Here is a 20805-nt window from a genome sequence, read left to right as displayed (position 1 = left end):
CCGAGTGACAAACCCTTGTCCATTCCAGATTGTAGGAATGAAAGGAATGTGGGTAAGGCAAACGGCCATGGAGGAAAACCGTTATCAGCGCACCAGGATAGGAAGATTTGCCAAGACCTGTAATAGATCTTGGCGGACGTTGGCATCCTGGCTTGTCTCATGGTGGCAATGACATCCTGAGATAACCCTGAAGACGCTAGGAGCCAGGACTCAATGGCCACACAGTCAGGTTGAGGGCCACAGAATTCAGATGGAAAAACGGGCCTTGTCACAGCAAGTCTGGGCGGTCTGGAAGTGCCCACGGTTGACCCACCGTGAGATGCCACAGATCCGGATACCACGACCGCCTCGGCCAGTCTGGAGCGACGAGAATAGCGCGACGGCAGTCGGACCTGATCTTGCGTAGTACCCTGGGCAGCATCGCCAGAGGGGGAAACACATAAGGCAGTCGAAACTGCGACCAATCCTGGACTAAAGCGTCCGCTGCCAGAGCTCTGTGATCCTGAGACCTGGGACCTTGTTGTTGTGTCGTGACGCCATGAGATCGACGTCCGGCGTTCCCCAGCGGCGACAGATCTCTCGAAACACGTCTGGGTGCAGAGACCATTCCCCCGCGTCCATGGCCTGACGACTGAGAAAATCTGCTTCCCAGTTTTCTACGTCCGGGATGTGAACTGCGGAGATGGTGGAGCCTGTGGCTTCCACCCACTGCAGAATCCGCCTGACTTCCTGGAAGGCTTGACGACTGCGAGTGCCGCCTTGGTGGTTGATGTAGGCGACGGCAGTGGCGTTGTCCGACTGGATTCGGATCTGCCTGCCCTCCAGCCACCGCCAATAGGGCTAGATATACTGCCCTTATCTCCAGGATATTGATCTGAAGGGACGATTCTATCGGAGTCCAGGTTCCTTGAGCCCTGTGGTGGAGAAAAACCGCTCCCCAACCTGACAGGCTCGCGTCTGTGGTGACCACGGCCCAGGTTGGAGGTAGGAAGGATTTCCCCCGAGACAGAGATGTGGGTAGGAGCCACCACTGAAGTGATGTTTTGGTTGCAAGGGAAAGAGAGATGTTCTTGTCGAGGGAAGCCGCACTCTTGTCCCATTTGCGAAGAATGTCCCATTGGAGTGGCCGTAGATGGAATTGCGCGAATGGCACTGCCTCCATAGCTGCAACCATCTTCCCCAGGAAGTGCATGAGGCGCCGTAAGGGGTGTGACTGACTCCGAAGAAGTGATTGCACCCCCGCCTGCAGAGAAAGCCGTTTGTCGCGCGGCAGCTTGACTAATGCTTGCTGGGTATGAAACTCCATCCCGAGATAAGTCAGTGATTGGGTCGGCGTCAACTTGGATTTCGGGAAATTGATGATCCACCCGAACAGCTGGAGAGTCGCCAGAGTGACGGTAAGACTTTGTTGACACGCCACCCGAGAAGGGGCCCTGACTAGGAGATCGTCCAAGTAGGGGATCACCGAGTGGCCCTGAGAGTGCAGGACCGCCACGACAGATGCCATGACCTTGGTGAAAACCCGTGGGGCTGTCGCCAGGCCGAAGGGCAATGCGACAAACTGGAGGTGTTCGTCCCCTATGGCGAACCGCAGGAAACGTTGATGTTCGGGTGCGATCGGCACATGGAGATAAGCATCCTTGATGTCGATCGATGCTAGGAAGTCTCCTTGTGACATTGAAGCGATGACTGAGCAGAGAGATTCCATCCGAAACCGTCTGGTTCTCACATGTCTGTTGAGCAGCTTGAGGTCCAGAACGGGACGGAATGACCCGTCCTTTTTTGGCACCACGAACAAGTTGAAGTAAAATCCGCCACCACGTTCCTGAAATGGGAAGGGAATCACAACTCCTTCCATCTTCAGAGCGTCCTTTGCCTGAAGAAGTGCGTCGGCCTGTGCAGGGGTTGGGGAGGTTCTGAAGAAACGAGCCGCAGGACGAGAGCTGAACTCTATCCTGCAACTATGAGACAGAATGTCTCTCACCCAACGGTCTTGAACGTGTAGCCACCAGGCGTCGCCAAAGCGGGAGAGCCTGCCACCGACCGAGGATGTGGGTAGATGAGGCCGAGAGTCATGAGGAGGCCGTCTTGGAGGCAGTGCCTCCTGCGGCCTTTTGGGGGCGTGACTTGGACCGCCACGCATAGGAGTTCCTCTGGCCTTTCTCCGGCCGGTTGGACGAAGAGGTTTGGGGCTTGGCGGAGGGACGAAAGGACCGAAACCTCGATTGGATCTTTCTCTGCTGAGGTCTCTTAGGTTTGGACTGTGGTAAGGAGGAGTCCTTTCCCGAGGATTCCTTAATAATCTCATCCAGCCGTTCGCCAAATAAACGTTCGCCAGAAAAAGGCAAACCGGTTAAGAACCTTTTGGAAGCAGAATCTGCTTTCCATTCGCGCAGCCACATGGCCCTGCGGACAGCCACGGAGTTAGCGGATGCCACGGCCGTACGGCTAGTGGAGTCCAGGACGGCGTTCATGGCGTAGGACGAAAAAGCTGATGCCTGAGAGGTCAAGGAAGACACATGCGGAGCAGAATTCCGCGTGACAGCATTAATCTCAGACAGACATGCCGAGATTGCTTGGAGAGCCCACACGGCCGCAAAGGCCGGGGCGAAAGATGCGCCCGTGGCCTCATAAATAGACTTCACCAAGAGCTCTATCTGTCTGTCAGTGGCATCCTTCAGGGATGAGGCATCGGCAACAGACACAACGGACCTAGCAGCCAATTTAGAGACTGGCGGATCCACCTTGGGTGAGTGAGCCCAGCCCTTAACGACTTCAGGTGGAAAGGGATAACGTGTGTCAGATTGCCTTTTAGCAAAGCGCTTGTCCGGGACCGCTCTGGGCTTCTGGACAGCGTCCCTGAAGTTAGAGTGATCAAAAAACGTATTGCGCGTACGTTTGGGGAATCGAAATTGGTGTTTCTCCTGCTGAGAAGCAGACTCCTCTACCGGTGGAGGCGGGGGAGAGAGATCCAACACCTGGTTGATGGACGAGATAAGATCATTTACAAAGCGTCCCCCTCAGGGGTATCAAGGTTGAGGGCGAAGTCAGGGTCAGAGCCCTGAGCTCCCACGTCCACCTCGTCATCCTGAGAGTCCTCAAGCTGAGATCCAGAGCAGCGAGAGGAGGCCGGGGAAGAGTCCCAGCGAGGCCGCTTAGCCGGGCTGGGACTGCGATCCGGGCAGGAGTCCTCCGCCTGGGACCTAGGAGCTATCCTGGGAGCGCGCTGCGGCGCGGACCGAGAAGGCCCTGGAGGAGACAAACTAACAGGGGCCGGGGCCTGTGAAGAGCCCGGTCTGGACTGCAATGCCTCAATGAGCTTAGATGACCATTTGTCCATAGACTGTGCAATGGATTGAGAAAGTGACAGTTTCTCAGCGAAAGAGGCCAATGACGGTGACTCTGTCCCTGTCGCCTGCTCAGGGGGAGCAGGGGGGATCTACATGAGCCGATGGGCCCACGAGTGCCCTAGGCTCCGGCTGAGCAAGCGTGGCAGGAGTCTAGCATTGATCACAGTGAGGGTAGGTGGATCCCGCAGGCAACATAGCCCCACAAGAGGTACAGGCTGCGAAAAAAAACCTGTGCCTTAGAGACTTTGCTCCTTGTGGATGACATGCTGTAAGCAATAAGTGTCCATCAGGAAAGCGAGCACAGAGGGTATATAGGAAAAGGCTCTACAGCCGTTCCGAATATATATAATATATATAAATATATATATCTATATCACGGCACCCTAGGGGAACCAGCACCGGAGACCGGTGTGGCTTACCAACCGCTGGTGACCTCCAGATTCCCTGTCGTGGGTCCCCCGGAGCTGTAGAGCTGTGCAGCTGCAGCATACAACGGCAGAATGCCAAACATGGCCGCCGGAGCTCTCAAGGGGGGAGTGAAGCCATGGGCGGCGCCAGTAAAAGGCGGGAATCTGGAGGCCCCATAGTGGTCCATGAGAGGGGAGGGGAGACATGCAAAGATGCTCCAGCCCTCTGTCGGTAATCCCGCCCTTACCCCTGACAGGCAGGCCCGGGACCGGGATTTTTCGCGACTAGGCCGCGATGAAGCCGGGGACTAAATTTAAGGCCGTGCCCGACAAGCAGGCACGGTCGGCGCGGAAGTCCGATGAAAAAACAACGGACGGCGCTACTGGGGGGAAAGGCGACCTCTCTCCCCGTACCGTCCCCATCTGGGGACACAGAGTACCTTCAAGGTTGCAGGGCCCGGTCCCTGGGGATGAAAACGCTCCGGTCCAGCAGGTTCCACCAGGGGCTACGGATGGAGCACGGTCTCAGCAGGTGAATGACTGGTGAAGCTCCCACTTCTCCCAGAGCCGCATAAGAGATGGTGAAGGAGACGGCATGTGGCTCCAGCCTTGGTACCCGCCATGGGTACCTCAACCTTAACAACACCGCCGACATAGTGGGGTGAGAAGGGAGCATGCCGGGGACCCCATAGGGGACCTCTTTTCTTCCATCCGTCATACTATGTATGAGAAATCTTTTTTTTTTTTTCTATGAGTGGATGTGTGCCTCCTTCCACAGAAAGCATAAAACTGAGGAGCCCGTGGTCCACGGGAGGGTGTATAGGCAGAGGGGAGGGGTTACACTTTTTAAAGTGTAATACTTTGTGTGGCCTCCAGAGGCAGAAGCTATACACCCAATTGTCTGGGTCTCCCAATGGAGCGACAAAGAAAGGAAGATTTTCCAAGTACGGTGGTAAATGCGGGATGAAGCAGGCTTTCGGGCGCTGATCATGGTGGAAATAACCGCGGGTGAGAATCCCGCTCTTGTTAATACCCAGGTCTCAATGGCCATGCAGTCAGCTTCAGGGCTCTGGAGTTCTGATGGGAAATGGGTCCTTAGGTCAGCAAGACTGGGATGTCTGGAAGGCGCCGCGGTACGTTTGCGAGCATTTGTACCAATTCGGCGTACCAGGCGCACCTGGGCCAGTCCGGTGCTATCAGTATCACCGGGACTCCCTCTGCCTTGATCTTCCTGATTACCCGCGGCAGCAGGGGTAGAGGTGGAAATATGTAAGGCAGGCGGGAGTGGTGCCAGGAGCAGACTAGAGCATCCGCGCCGATGGACTGCGGGTCGCATGACCTGGCTATGAACGCGGGTACCTAGGCGTTCAACCTTGAGGCCTTTAGATCCACGTCTGGTGTGCCCCAGCGAGTGCAGATGTGTAAAAACACTTCTGGGTGGAGAGACCATTCTCCGGTGGCCAGGCCTTGGTGACTCAGAAAGTCTGCTGCCCAGTTCTCTACCCCCGGTATGTGTACCGCTGATATCACTGACCCCGTCGACTCGGCCCAGCTGAGGATCTTGTGGGCCTCGAGATAAGCCGCTTTGCTGCGGTTGCCCCCCTGCCGATTGATATAGGCTACAGCTGTCGCATTGTCCGATTGGACTCGAATCTGACGACCTGCTAGCAGAGAGCAGAACGCCCTGAGCACGAGGAAGATCGCGCGGATTTCCAGGATGTTTATGGGTAGGGAAGACTCCTGGGGCGTCCAACGTCCTTGAGCAGTGTGGTGCCGGTACACTGCTCCCCAGTCTAGGAGGCTGGAGTCCATGGTCAGGACCAACCAGTTCACTGTTCGGAGTGCATACCTGACTGAAGGAGTCAGGTGAAGAGGTTTGTCCAGGGAGAAGGGGCTCTTGTCCCAGGCAGCTAGAAGGACTAGCTGCAGTGGGCGGAGATGCAGTTGAGCAAAAAGGTACTGCCTCCATAGCCGCCACCATCCTGCCGAGCACCTTCATGCTGAATCGAATGGAGCGAGACGGAGGACGTAGAAGGCAGCGTACCGCTTGTCGAAGAGCGATCGCCTTGTCCTGAGGGAGATAGATCAAGCCCCGACGGGTGTCCAGGGACATGCCCAGGAAGGTGATGGATTGTGCTGGGACCGGGGATGATTTGTCTAGATTCAGTAGCCACCCTAAGCGGGATAGGGTGTCCAAGGTGATCTGTACGCTGGTTGAGCAGTCGCGTAAGGAGGGGCCTTGATGAGGAAGTCGTCCAAGTAAGGGAGAAAGACTACTCCCCTGACGTGAAAGACGCTCATGGCGGCCGCCATGACTTTGGTGAAGACCCTTGGTGCGGTGGCAAGGCCGAAGGGTAGGGCTACGAATTGAAAATGGGAGTCCTGAACTGCGAAGCGGAGGAACTTTTGGTGATCTGGAGCGATGGGTATGTGCAGGTATGCGTCCTTGATATCTATGGAGGCGAGGAATTCCCCTTCGACCATGGATGCAATAATGGACCTTAGGGACTCCATTCTGAATCTCCGTACGTGCACATGTTTGTTTAGGTGTTTGAGGTCCAGGATGGGTCAAACTGACCCAATCCTTTTTGGGGACCACAAAGAGGTTGCAATAAAAACCCCTGAACTTCTCGTCGTCCGGGACGGGTATTATCACTCCTGCTATTTGGAGCGAGTGGATTGCTGAGAAAAAGGCCTCGCGTCGTTTTCGAGTCTTTGGGGGGTCTGAGAGAAGGAACCGACTCAGGGGTCTGGTCCGAAATTCTATGTGGTAACCGGAAGACACAAGGTCTTGCACCCATTTGTCCTCTGAGGCAGCAGCCCAGATGTGTTGAAAAGAGCCGCAGTCGACCCTCCTACAATGAGTGTGTCTTCCGGGGCGCCAAAGGAGTCATGAGGGGGGAAAACGTCGTGGACGAGTCTCCCTAGTCCTGGACTGTTTCAGTCTAGGCTGCCATGACGAAGTGGGTTTCGGGGAGAGCTGAGAAGGTCGGTCCCTGCATAGTCCGCGGCTAGTGGCGGGGGCAGAGAGGGATGTCGACCAACCAAATGAGTTCCGAAAGGAGCGTAACGAGGACTGTGGACGTCTGGTGAAGGTCGTCCTGGGCTTCAGCTGGGGAAGGGAGGTACTTTTTCCTCCCGTGGTGTCAGAAATGAGCTTGTCCAGACATTCGCCAAACAATCGGTCTGGAAAAAAGGGAAGGCCCGTGAGAGACTTCTTGGAAGCAGATTCCGCTCGCCATTGTCGGAGCCAGAGAGCTCTACGGATGGCTATGGTATTTGAGGTGGCAAAAGCTGCGCAGGTAGCAGCATCTATGGAGGCCTGCATGAGGTACTCCGCCGCAGCGGCAATTTGAGCTGTTACCTCTGTGACGGAATGAGGGAACTGGGATTCCTCATGCGAAGTGGTAAGGGATTCTGCCCATACCGAGATCGCCTTTGCGACCCACACAGAGGCAAAGGAGGGCGAGAGGGAGGAACCCGCAGCCTCAAAGGCAGAGCGGGCGAGGTGCTCCACCTGTCTGTCTGTCGGGTTCTTGATGGAGGAACCGTCGGATAACGACAGGAGCGTTTTTGTGGCAAGGCGGGAGACCGGGGGGGGGGGGGGGGTCGACCGAGGACGGATCGGCCAAGCCCTTAGGGGCAGGTGGGGCAAAAAGGGTACCGGGACTCCATGAGTTTACGGTTACCGAAGCGCCTGTGAGGCTTCTCCCTTTGCTTTGTGAGGATATCCTGAAACTCTGGGTGATTAGCGAAAACCTTTTGGGGTTTCCTTGCCGTCTTAAAGGAGACCGCATGGTCAGTGGTAGTGGATGGGGGATCCTCCACATGCAGAGCTTGGTTGATTGCTGCTATAAGGGAGTCTATTGCAGTTTGATCATCTGGGGAGGCTGAAACCAAGGAATCCTCTTGGTATAAACAGCATTCTCCCTCCTCCAGCTCTTCAGAAGCCGTGGAGCGTGTGGGAGAGCCTGCCCTGTGTGCTCCCGAGGGAGAGTCCGCTGGAGACACCCGGCCGTGTGCTCTTTTCCTGATCCCTGCAACCGGTGAAGCATGTGCCCGGATTACCTCAGAAGGATCCTCCATAGGGGTATCCTCAAGCTGCGTTCCGTCCAGGGACCCAGAAGGGTGTGGAGGACGACATTGCATAGCCAGCACCAGGTTCTGTGACAGTTTTTTCATGGATTGGGACAGAAACTGTGCCCATTCTGGTGGGCTGGGAGCCCTAGGCTCTGGGCTGGGAGCCCTAGGCTCTGGGCTGACTGTTGCGGCGGTGGTGGCAGGGGGGTCTTGGGGAGCTATAGGGACACAGGACTCTCAGAGAGAAGAGGTGTGTTTACGTGGCAGGCAGTGCAGGCTGAATAATAGACTATGTGGGCTTTAGCACTCTTAGTGCCCTTAGAATTCTGCATGTTCCTAATAGGAGTATGCCAGGAGGGGGAGCAATGCTCAGCAGAGCTGCAAGTGAAGCAAGCACCTTACCCGAATCAGCCTATGGCCCTGTCCTCAGGAAGGATGAAGCTCTATGGAGATCTTCGCACGCATTCCTGAGGGGGGCGGGGCTTATTGCGGCCGTGGGGGGCGGGGCTTAGCGCTAAAAGAGCGCGAAGATGAAGTCAGTGTGCCCCCCCCCCGCTGTGGGAAGTAAAAAACGGCGGGAAGGGAGCTTCTGATAGTTTTCTTCCCTCTCCCTCCAGTCAGCACACAGCTTGTCACTGGTGGTTATCAGCCGACTTTTCTGCTAAAGCAAATAAACAGAGCAAATAAACATGAGTCCCTGAGCTCTGTGCACTCCTCTGTGTGCAGATTCTCTGCAAACAAACAGGAGTGACTTCCCCCTCCTCCAGCCAGCAAGCTAGAGGAAAGTTAACCCTGTGTGTTCAGGATCCTTCTCTCCTCCTTGCACCCAGCAAGGGACTTTCTCATAATAAATACTGTAGATGTCCTGGGGCCTTCCCTGCAGCGTCTTTTCTCCCTTTGTCTGGGAAACCAGTCAGGGGGGATCTCACTTTAAACACTGCTTTCCAGGCAGTGAAAATAGCAGATTCAGCTTGCTGTGTCCAGTCACGCCGGTGCCATATTCAACTCAGAGCCTGCAAAGAGGGGCTGAGGAATTGGTGTCATATTCAACTCAGAGCCTGCAAAGAGGGGCTGATGAATTGGTGTCATATTCAACTCAGAGCCTGCAAAGAGGGGCTGAGGAATTGTGCTATAGGGGCATAGGCCTCTACCCTGGGGTTTGGAAAAATCGGTGTCTGTGGAACCAGTCATCCAGCCCAGGATCTAGCGTCGCAGGAGGGGGTACGTGGAGGCGACACTCCACATTCCCACCCGTTTATGGTAGTGGGAGATCGGTCCAAAAAGGAAACCGTCACCCTCAAAAAATAACAAACCTTGAAAGGAAGTGCCTCCTACAGACACTAAGCTAAAACTGAGGCTGCCTGGCCTGGCCAGGGGGTGTATACTGCAGAGGGGGAGCTATGCTTTTGCATCTACTTATTGTCCTCCTATGGATAGGCAGCATAACACCCATGGTCCTGTGTCCCACAATGAGGCGTCAGAGAAAAAAAAAAAAACAAACAAAAAACAAGCGCATTTTTTCTCCCCAAACATGCTTTTGTATGTGCAGAAAATTTGCACATAAAAAGCAACACGTGCATATAGCCTTTTAATCACTAGCCCCAATTTCAATGGCTGGCTACACCACACATGCAGCAGAATGGAAAGAGATACAGAACAACAAAGACAACAGGGTTAACATACAGTGTTTTCTTCATCAGTCTCATTTTCCTTGTTAGAATCAGTCATGTAATCGGTATTTTCCTCATCTTCTTCCTCCCTTTCTTCTTCCTCATTTTCTGAAGCATCCTATAAATGGAGATGTTAATGTTATTTAGTGTTGGATGTCACAAGAGCAATAACTGAAACAATATTAAAAAGCCAAGTAGTAGGTAGTCTTTCTATAACTAGGGGCAAAGGTTTGCCTGCATGCATATATCCTGGCACATGCAGGTGACCTGTTGCCCCATCTACCTTGGCAGCTAGCACCCAGTAATGTCCTGCTAGTACCCACCTACTTTTCACATTACAATATGATAATATATTATATATATATAATATAAATATATATAAGTATATATAATGAAGGGAATTTTGTTTACTTACCGTAAATTCCTTTTCTTCTAGCTCCTATTGGGAGACCCAGACAATTGGGTGTATAGCTTCTGCCTCTGGAGGCCACACAAAGTATTACACTTTAAAAAGTGTAACCCCTCCCCTATGCCTATACACCCTCCCGTGGATCACGGGCTCCTCAGTTTTGGTGCAAAAGCAGGAAGGAGAAAACTTATAAATTGGTCTAGGGTAAATGCAATCCGAAGGATGTTCGGAGAACTGCAAACCATGAACCAAAAGAACAATTCAACATGAACAACATGTGTACACAAAAAAACAACCAGCCCGAAGGGTACAGGGGCGGGTGCTGGGTCTCCCAATAGGAGCTAAAAGAAAAGGAATTTACGGTAAGTAAACAAAATTCCCTTCTTCTTTGTCGCTCCATTGGGAGACCCAGACAATTGGGACGTCAAAGAGCAGTCCCTGGGTGGGTAAAAGAATACCTCAATAAAAAGAGCCGAAAAACGGCCCCCTCTTACAGGTGGGCAACCGCCGCCTGAAGGACTCGCCTACCTAGACTGGCGTCTGCCGAAGCATAGGTATGCACTTGATAGTGTTTCGTGAAAGTGTGCAGACTAGACCACGTAGCTGCCTGACACACCTGCTGAGCCGTAGCCCGGTGCCGCAATGCCCAGGACGCACCCACGGCTCTGGTAGAATGGGCTTTCAGCCCTGAAGGAAGCGGAAGCCCAGAAGAACGGTAGGCTTCGAGAATCGGTTCCTTGATCCACCGAGCCAAGGTTGACTTGGAAGCCTGCGAGCCCTTATGCTGGCCAGCGACAAGGACAAAGAGCGCATCTGAGCGACGCAGGGGCGCCGTGCGAGACACGTAGAGCCGGAGTGCTCTCACAAGATCCAAAGAGTGCAAATCCCTTTCACACTGGTGAATTGGATTAGGGCAAAATGAAGGTAAGGAGATATCCTGATTGAGATGAAAAGGGGATACCACCTTAGGGAGAAATTCCGGGACCGGACGCAGAACCACCTTATCCTGGTGAAACACCAGGAAGGGGGCTTTGCATGACAGCGCTGCTAGCTCAGACACTCTCCGAAGTGATGTGACTGCCACTAGGAAGGCCACCTTCTGCGAAAGACGTGATAGAGAGACATCCCGCAGCGGCTCGAAAGGTGGTTTCTGAAGAGCCGTTAGCACCCTGTTAAGATCCCAGGGTTCCAGCGGACGTTTGTAAGGTGGGACTATGTGGCAAACTCCCTGCAGGAACGTGCGGACCTGCGGAAGCCTGGCTAGACGCTTTTGAAAAAACACGGAGAGCGCCGATACTTGGCCCTTGAGAGAGCCCAGTGACAAACCCTTGTCCATTCCGGATTGAAGGAATGAAAGAAAGGTGGGTAAGGCAAACGGCCATGGAATAAAACCGTTATTAGCGCACCAGGATAGGAAGATTTGCCAAGACCTATAATAGATCTTGGCGGACGTAGGCTTCCTGGCCTGTCTCATGGTGGCAATGACATCCTGAGATAACCCTGAAGACGCTAGGAGCCAGGACTCAATGGCCACAGTCAGGTTGAGGGCCACAGAATTCAGATGGAAAAATGGGCCTTGTGACAGCAAGTCTGGGCGGTCTGGAAGCGCCCACGGTTGACCCACCGTGAGATGCCACAGATCCGGGTACCACGACCGCCTCTGCCAGTCTGGAGCGACGAGAATGGCGCGACGGCAGTCGGACCTGATCTTGCGTAACACTCTGGGCAGCATCGCCAGAGGAGGAAACACATAAGGCAGTCGAAACTGCGACCAATCCTGAACTAACGCGTCCGCCGCCAGAGCTCTGTGATCCTGAGACCGTGCCATGAATGCCGGGACTTTGTTGTTGTGCCGTGACGCCATGAGATCGACGTCCGGCGGTCCCCAGCGGCGACAGATCTCTCGAAACACGTCTGGGTGCAGAGACCATTCCCCCGCGTCCATGCCCTGACTACTGAGAAAATCTGCTTCCCAGTTTTCTACGCCCGGGATGTGAACTGCGGAGATGGTGGAGGCTGTGGCTTCCACCCACTGCAGAATCCGTCGGACTTCCTGGAAGGCTTGACGACTGCGAGTGCCGCCTTGGTGGTTGATGTATGCGGCGGCAGTGGCGTTGTCCGACTGGATACGGATCTGCCTGCCCTCCAGCCACCGATGAAAAGCCAATAGGGCTAGATACACTGCCCTTATCTCCAGAATATTGATCTGAAGGGATGACTATCGGAGTCCAGGTTCCCTGAGCCCTGTGGTGGAGAAAAACCGCTCCCCACCCTGACAGGCTCGCGTACGTGGTGACCACAGCCCAGGTTGGGGGTAGGAAGGATTTTCCCTGCGACAGAGAATTGGGATGGAGCCACCACTGAAGTGACGTCTTGGTTGCAAGGGAAAGAGAGACGTTCCTGTCGAGGGAAGCCGAACTCCTGTCCCATTTGTGGAGAATGTCCCATTGGAGTGGCCGAAGATGGAATTGCGCGAACGGGACTGCCTCTATAGCTGCCACCATCTTCCCCAGGAAGTGCATGAGGCGCCGTAAGGGGTGTGACTGACTCCGAAGAAGGGATTGCACCCCTGCCTGCAGAGAAAGCTGTTTGTCGCTCGGAAGCTTGACTAACGCTTGCTGGGTATGAAACTCCATCCCAAGGTACGTCAGTGATTGGGTCGGTGTCAACTTGGATTTCGGGAAGTTGATGATCCACCCGAACAGCTGGAGAGTCGCCAGAGCGACAGATAGACTTTGTTGACACGCCACCCGAGACGGGGCCCTGACTAGGAGATCGTCCAAGTATGGAATCACCGAGTGGCCCTGAGAATGCAGGACCGCCACAACGGATGTCATGACTTTGGTGAAAACCAGTGGGGCTGTCGCCAAGCCGAAAGGCAATGCCACGAACTGGAGATGTTCGTCCCCGATGGCGAAACGCAGGAAACGTTGATGCTCGGGTGCGATCGGTACATGGAGATAAGCATCTTTGATGTCGATCGATGCTAGGAAGTCTCCTTGTGACATTGAGGCGATGACCGAGCGGAGGGATTCCATCCGGAACCGTCTGGTTCTCACATGTCTGTTGAGTAGCTTGAGGTCCAGAACGGGATGGAATGACCCGTCCTTTTTTGGCACCACGAACAAGTTGGAGTAAAATTCGCGACCACGTTCCTGAAGGGGAACGGGGATCACAACTCCTTCCATCTTTAGAGCGGCTACTGCCTGAAAAAGTGCGTCGGCCTGAGCGGGGGGCGGAGAGGTTCTGAAGAAGCGAGCCGCAGGACGAGAGCTGAACTCTATCCTGTAACCATGAGACAGAATGTCTCTCACCCATCGGTCTTGAACATGTGGCCACCAGGCGTCGCCAAAGCGGGAGAGCCTGCCACCGACCGAGGATGCGGTCAGGGGAGGCCGAGAGTCATGAGGAAGCCGCCTTGGAGGCAGTGCCTCCTGCGGCCTTTTGTGGGCGAGACTTGGATCGCAACGCATAGGAGTTCCTCTGGCCTTTCTCCGGCCTGTTGGACGAAGAGGATTGGGACTTGGCGGAAGGACGAAAGGACCGAAATCTCGATTGAACCTTTCTCTGTTGAGGTCTCTTAGGTTTGGCCTGGGGTAAGGAGGAATCCTTTCCTTTGGATTCCTTAATAATCTCATCCAAGCGTTCGCCAAACAAACGGTCGCCAGAAAACGGCAAACCGGTTAAGAACCTCTTGGAAGCAGAGTCTGCCTTCCATTCGCGTAGCCACATGGCCCTGCGGACTGCCACAGAGTTAGCGGATGCTACAGCTGTACGTCTAGCAGAGTCCAGGACGGCGTTCATGGCGTAGGATGAAAAGGCTGACGCCTGAGAGGTCAAAGACGCAACTTGCAGAGCAGAATTACGTGTGACAGCATTAATCTCAGTCAGACAAGCCGAGATAGCTTGGAGTGCCCACACGGCTGCAAAGGCCGGGGCAAAAGACGCGCCCGTGGCCTCATAGATGGACTTCACCAGGAGCTCTGTCTGTCAGTGGCATCCTTTAGCGATGAGCCATCTGCAACCGACACCACGGATCTAGCCGCCAATCTTGAGACTTGAGTATCCACCTTGGGACAGTGAGCCCGACCCTTAACTACTTCAGATGGGAAGGAGTAACGCGTGTCAGTGAGGCGCTTAGTAAAGCGCTTGTCCGGGACCGCTCTGGGCTTCTGGACAGCGTCCCTGAAGTTAGAGTGATCAAAAAACGTATTGCGTGTACGTTTGGGGAACCGAAACTGGTGTTTCTCCTGCTGAGACGCCGACTCCTCTACAGGAGGAGTCGGGGGAGCGAGATCTAACACCTGGTTGATGGACGAGATAAGATCATTTACTAAGGCGTCCCCCTCAGGTGTATCAAGGTTAAGGGTGACGTCCGGGTCAGAGCCCTGAGCTGCGACGTCCGCCTCGTCCTCCAGAGAGTCCTCAAGCTGGGATCCCGAGCAGCGAGAGGAAGTCGGGGAAGAGTCCCAGCGAGCCCGCTTAGCCGGTCTAGGACTACGGTCCGGGCAGGAGTCCTCCGCCTGAGACCGAGGGGCCAACCTGGGAGCGCGCTGCGGCGCGGACCGAGAGGGGCCTGGAGGCGACGAGCCAACAGGGGCCAGGGCCTGTGAAACGTCCAGTCTGGACTGCAAAGCCTCTAGCAGCTTAGAAGACCATTTGTCCATAGACTGTGCAATGGATTGAGAGAGTGACTCAGAGAGTTTCTCAGCAAAAGAGGCGAACTCTGTCCCTGCAGCCTGGTCAGGGGGAGCAGGGGGGTCTACATGAGCCGAGGGGCCCACCAGTGTCCGAGGCTCCGGCTGAGCAAGCGAAACAGGGGTCGAGCATTGCTCACAGTGAGGGTAGGTGGAACCCGCAGGTAACATAGCCCCACAAGAGGTACAGGCCGCAAAAAAAAAGAGAATTTTGTTTACTTACCGTAAATTATTTTTCTTATAGTTCCGACATGGGAGACCCAGACCATGGGTGTATAGCTTCTGCCTCCGGAGGAAACACAAAGTACTACACTAAAAAGTGTAGCTCCTCCCTCCGAGCATATACACCCCCTGGATGACCATATCCAGCCAGTTTAGTGCAAAAGCTGAAGGAGGACATCCACCCACAAGTAGAGATAGAGTAAAACCCGGAACAACCGGAACCTCTGTCTACAACAACAGCCGGTGAAAACACACGGAACAAGAACTGCCAACAGGCAACAGGGAGGGTGCTGGGTCTCCCATGTCGGAACTATAAGAAAAAGAATTTACGGTAAGTAAACAAAATTCTCTTTTTCTTCATCGTTCCTTATGGGAGACCCAGACCATGGGACGTCTCAAAGCAGTCCATGGGTGGGTAATAACAAAAACTGCGAAGTAGGCAAAACCTAACTTCACAAATGGGCGACAGCCGCCTGAAGGATGCGTCTGCCCAAGCTCGCATCTGCCGAAGCATGAGCATGCACTTGATAGTGCTTCGAAAAGGTGTGCAGACTAGACCAAGTGGCAGCCTGACAGACTTGCTGAGCCGTAGCCTGGTGCCGGAAAGCCCAAGAGGCACCGACAGCTCTGGTCGAGTGCGCCTGAGTACATTGGTAGGCATCGGAGATGGCCGACCTAATCCAACGAGCTAGAGTCTGTTTAGAAGCCGAGAGACCCTTGCGCTGACCTGTGGTCAGCACAAAAAGAGAGGTGCACCGCCTGAGAGCAGCGGTGCGTGACACATAGATCCGGAGCGCCCGCACCAAATCTAAAGTATGCAACGCTTTCTCAAAGCGATGCACAGGGGCCGGACAAAGGGAAGGCAATGAAATGTCCTGGTTAAGGTGGAAAGGAGACACCACCTTAGGGAGAAAGTCCGGAGTCGGACGGAGAACCACCTTGCCTTGATGAAAAACCAAAAAAAGGTGCCTCCGAAGAGAGCGCAGCCAAATCAGAAACTCTCCTGAGAGAAGTTATGGCCACCAGAAAGACCACTTTCTGTGAGAGGCGAAACAAAGGAACCTCCCTAAGAGGTTCAAAGGGGGGTTTCTGTAAGGCCGTGAGGACCAGATTAAGGTCCCAGGGATCCAAAGGCCGCCGGTATGGAGGAATGATGTGAGATGCGCCCTGCATGAAGGTGCGCACCTGGGCCAGTCGGGCGATACGCCGCTGGAACAACACTGACAGAGCGGAGACCTGTCCCTTGAGGGAATTGAGAGATAGTCCTAGCTGCAGACCGGACTGTAAAAAAGACAGGATGGTCGGCAAGGAAAAAGGCCAAGGAGCATGGCCGGAAGAGCGACACCAGGACAGGAAAATCCTCCAAGTCCTGTGGTAAATCTTGGCCGAGGAAGACTTCCGAGCCTGAGTCATAGTGGAGATGACTTCAGAAGGAATGCCGGAAGCCGTCAGGATTCAGGGCTCAAGAGCCACGCCGTCAATCTGAGAGCCGCAGAATTCTGGCGGAAAAACAGACCTTGTGAGAGAAGGTCTGGGCGGTCCGGGAGATGCCACGGCACCTCTACGGACAGACGGAGCAGGTCTGGGTACCAAGCTCGTCTGGGCCAGTCTGGAGCAATGATTATGACACGACGGCCCTCCATCCTGATCTTGCGCAGGACTCTGGGCAAGAGAGCTAGAGGGGGAAACACGTAAGCCAGACGGAACTGGGACCAATCCTGAACCAGCGCGTCCGCTGCCAAGGCCTGAGGATCGTGGGAGCGAGCCACGTAAACCGGGACCTTGTTGTTGTGCCGGGATGCCATTAGGTCCACTTCCGGAGTGCCCCACTTGCGGCAGATTGACCGGAACACTGCCGGATGCAGAGCCCACTCGCCGCTGTCCACGGTTTGACGGCTGAGATAATCTGCCTCCCAGTTTTCTACGCCTGGGATGTGGACTGCGGATATGGTGGACTTGGAGTCCTCCGTCCACTGAAGGATGAGTTGAACCTCCAACATTGCCAGGCGGCTGCGAGTCCCGCCCTGGTGATTGATGTAGGCAACTGCTGTCGCGTTGTCTGACTGGACTCGAATGTGCTTGCCCGCCAACAGGTGGTGAAAGGCTACGAGAGCTAGGAGCACAGCTCTGATTTCCAGCACATTGATCGAGAGGGCTGATTCGGACGGAGTCCAAGTGCCCTATGCTCGGTGGTGGAGAAATACTGGTCCCCAGCCGGATAGACTGGCATCCGTGGTGAGAATCACCCAGGACGGGGCCAGGAAGGAGCGTCCCTGAGACAGAGAGAGGGGCTGAATCCACCACTGAAGAGAGCTCCTGGTCTGTGGCGACAGAGCCACCAACCTGTGCAAGGAAGAAGTCCGCTTGTCCCAACAGCGGAGAATGTCCAGCTGCAGAGGACGCAGATGGAACTGGGCAAAGGGAACCGCTTCCATTGACGCCACCATCTGACCCAGCACCTGCATGAGGTGCCTGATGGAATGACGGCGGGGCCTCAACAGAGAGCGCACCGCCAGATGGAGGGACTGCTGCTTGACTAAGGGCAGCTTCACAAGTGCCGGCAGAGTCTCGAATTGCATCCCTAGGTACGTAAGTTTCTGTGTCGGGGTCTGAGTGGACTTGTGCAGATTGACAAGCCACCCGAATTGAACAAGCGTGGCGAGAGTGAGCGAGACACTCCGCTGACAGTCTGCACTGGATGAGGCCTTGACTAGAAGGTCGTCCAGGTAAGGAATCACTGCCAACCCCTGGAGGTGCAGAACCGCAACCACTGCTGCCATGACCTTGGTGAATACTCGAGGGGCCGTGGCTAACCCGAAGGGGAGAGCCACGAATTGGAAATGTTCCTCTCCGATTGCAAAACGTAGCCAACGCTGGTGTGAAACTGCAATTGGCACATGCAAATAGGCATCTCTGATATCGATGGATGCAAGAAAATCTCCCTGGGTCATTGAGGCAATGACTGATCGCAGAGATTCCATGCGAAAGTGCCGCACCTGAACATGCTTGTTGAGAAGCCTGAGATCCAGGATGGGCCGGAAGGAACCGTCCTTTTTGGGGACTAGGAAGAGATTTGAGTAGAAACCTCTGAACCGTTCCCGAGCGGGAACCGGTACAATTACTCCGTTGGCCTGCAGGGACGCCACGGCCTGAGAGAAGGCGGCGGCCTTGGAGCAGGGGGGAGTGGACAGACAAAATCTGTTTGGCGGGCTGGAAGAGAATTCTATCCTGTAGCCGTGGGAGATGATATCCCGCACCCACTGATCGGAGACGTGTTGAAACCACACGTTGCCAAAGTGGGAGAGCCTGCCACCGACTAAGGACGTTGCTGGCGCGGCCAGATAGTCAAGAGGAGGCTGCCTTAGTGGCAGCGGCTCCTCCGTTCTTCTGAGGACGCGGCTTCGTGCGCCAGCTGGTTTTTTCGATCCTTGGCTGAGTTAGTGGACGAGGCTGAGGGCTTAGAGGATGACCAGTTAGAGGAACGAAAGGAACGAAACCTCGACTGGTTCCTGCCCTGGACAGGTTTCCTGGTTTTAGTTTGTGGCAAGGAAGTACTCTTCCCGCCAGTAGCTTCCTTAATAATTTCATCCAGTTGTTCACCGAACAGCCGGGACCCAGCAAAAGGGAGCCCAGCAAGGTACTTCTTGGAAGAAGCGTCTGCTTTCCACTCTCGAAGCCACAAGATCCTGCGGATCGCGAGGGAATTAGCGGAAGCCACCGCCGTGCGGTGAGAAGCCTCCAGAATGGCAGACATGGCATAGGATGAAAAAGCCGAAGCCTGGGAAGTTAAGGCAACCATTTCGGGCATAGAGTCCCTGGTGAGGGAATGCATCTCCGCCAGAGAAGCAGAGACGGCCTTAAGAGCCCACACTGCTGCAAAAGACGGGGGGAACGAGGCCCCTGCCGCTTCATATACAGATTTGGCCAGCAGGTCACCCTGGCGGTCAGTGGAATCCTTAAGTGAGGTGCCATCCGCCACAGATACAACTGTCCGGGCTGAGATTCTAGACACCGGAGGATCCACCTTAGGTGAATGAGCCCACTCCTTGACCACCTCTGGTGGAAAGGGAAAACGGTCATCAGAACTACGCTTTGGAAAGCGTTTGTCAGGACAGGCCCTGGGTTTGGTCACAGTGGCCTGAAAGCTGGAGTGGTTAAAAAACATACTCCTTGCTCTCTTAGGTGAGGTAAACTGGTGTTTTTCTACCAGAGAGGCTTGTTCCTCTGACACTGGTGGATTGAGGTTCAGTACGGAATTAATGGACGCAATTAAATCACCAACATCCGCATCACCTTCGGTTAGATCAATGGGATACATAGAGGTAGCGTCTGAGCCCACAGTAAAGGCATCCTCCTCGCCCTGCGATTCATCTCGTGAATCCGAGCCGTGGGACGAGGAAGGAGAAGAGTCCCTGCGTCTCCGTTTAGGAGGACGGGGTCTGGGAACAGATGAAAAATCCTCTATGAGCTCTGCAGAGCGAGTCGGAGCAGCAGAGGCACCCTGAGAAGGGGGCTGATGCATGGTCAGCAGAGTCCGGGACAGCTGTCCCATGGAGTCGGCAAAGGACTGGGAGATAGCATTAGAAAAGGATGCTACCCAAGCCGGGGGTTCAGCCACCGGGGCCGGAGCAGCCGGAGGGACCACTGGGGAGACTCTAGGCTGAGGCACCACCATGTTAGAGCAGGCATCACAATGTGGATATGTGCTCGGTTCAGGCAGTATGAGCTTACATGCAGTGCATATTGCGTACAGCCTTGCAGCCTTGCTCCTAGTGACAGACATGCTGCTGAGGTGGAGGCTCTGCAGTAAGAAACACACTCCTTCAGAATTTCCCCCAGAGAGTGTATAAAAAAGTCCACAACCAGAGGTTGTGGCTTACCAGACCGTTTTGTGTGCCCTCCGGATTCCACAGCTTGGACCCCCAGAAAGTTTGCAGAGCTGCAGCAGCCAGCGCCGATCAGCATATGAACGCTGAGAAAATGGCGCTGGAGTGAGGAGGGGGGGTGGGGTTTAGTCCAAGAGCGGGAACCGGAGGGCCAAGGAGAAATACAGGGGAGGGAAACATCTCCTCAGAGAGGAGTGTCCTCCCCTGTGCTGAACGGCTGGTGGGCGGCGCCGCACTGATCCCCTGCATGACTGACATGCAGGGGCAGTGAAACCGAAAGTAGGCCGCAGCCGAAGCCGGGGCCTAAATTTTTACATGCGGCCGACAAGCAGGCACCCTCGGCGCGGTTCTCAGGAAAAAAAAACAGAGAACTGGCCGGAAATCAAAGCAAAGTTAAACAACACACTCTCCCCACAATAAATGTACAAGGGACCCCTGAATAACGTCTCAATACTTAGCTTATGAGACGCAGGGCCAAGTCCCTGAGGGATGTGCGCTCCGTCCAAGCAGGGTCCTGAAAGGGCTGCGGATGGAGACCGGTCTCCTGCAAAGCAGTGAGAACCGTGATGGCTCCCACTTCAAGCCAGAGCCCAGAGGGATGGTGAAGGAGCACGGCATGTAAGACTCCAGCCTTGTAGAATCAACCTTAACAGCACCGCCGACACAGTGGGGTGAGAAGGGACATGCCGGGGGTCCAGCTTGGACCCGCTTTTCTTCCAATTCTTTAAAATCAAAAATTAAAAAAAAAAATCAGATGAGAATGCATGTGTGTGTGACCTCCTGAAACACAAAGCATTAAACTGGCTGGATATGGTCATCCAGGGGGTGTATATGCTCGGAGGGAGGAGCTACACTTTTTAGTGTAGTACTTTGTGTGTCCTCCGGAGGCAGAAGCTATACACCCATGGTCTGGGTCTCCCATAAGGAACGATGAAGAAAAAACCCTGTGCCTTAGCAGCTTTGCTCCTTGTGGACGACATGCTGTTGTCTCCTAGGAGAGTGATCACTGAGGGTATATGGGAAAGGGGTATACAGCCCACCGAACAGATAGATATAGAGATATACGTATCTAATCCGGCACCCT

The 20805-nt window shown here is 54.5% G+C and overlaps 1 protein-coding gene across 3 annotated transcripts in view; it reads right to left on the bottom strand.

The window, feature by feature from the left end:
• UPF2 (UPF2 regulator of nonsense mediated mRNA decay) overlaps positions 1-20805 on the bottom strand; it is a 224149-nt gene that overhangs the window by 41485 nt on the left and 161859 nt on the right. For all 3 annotated transcript variants that reach the window (XM_075345277.1, XM_075345275.1, XM_075345276.1), the window contains exon 17: positions 9521-9625. In XM_075345277.1, the coding sequence (XP_075201392.1) occupies positions 9521-9625 (105 nt within the window). The remainder of the gene's footprint in view (positions 1-9520; positions 9626-20805) is intronic.

Source organism: Anomaloglossus baeobatrachus, chromosome 4 (assembly GCF_048569485.1).
Source record: "Anomaloglossus baeobatrachus isolate aAnoBae1 chromosome 4, aAnoBae1.hap1, whole genome shotgun sequence".
Lineage (NCBI taxonomy): Eukaryota > Metazoa > Chordata > Amphibia > Anura > Aromobatidae > Anomaloglossus > Anomaloglossus baeobatrachus.
Note: the sequence above shows the minus strand (reverse complement) of the source record. Positions and strands in the feature narration are given on the sequence as shown.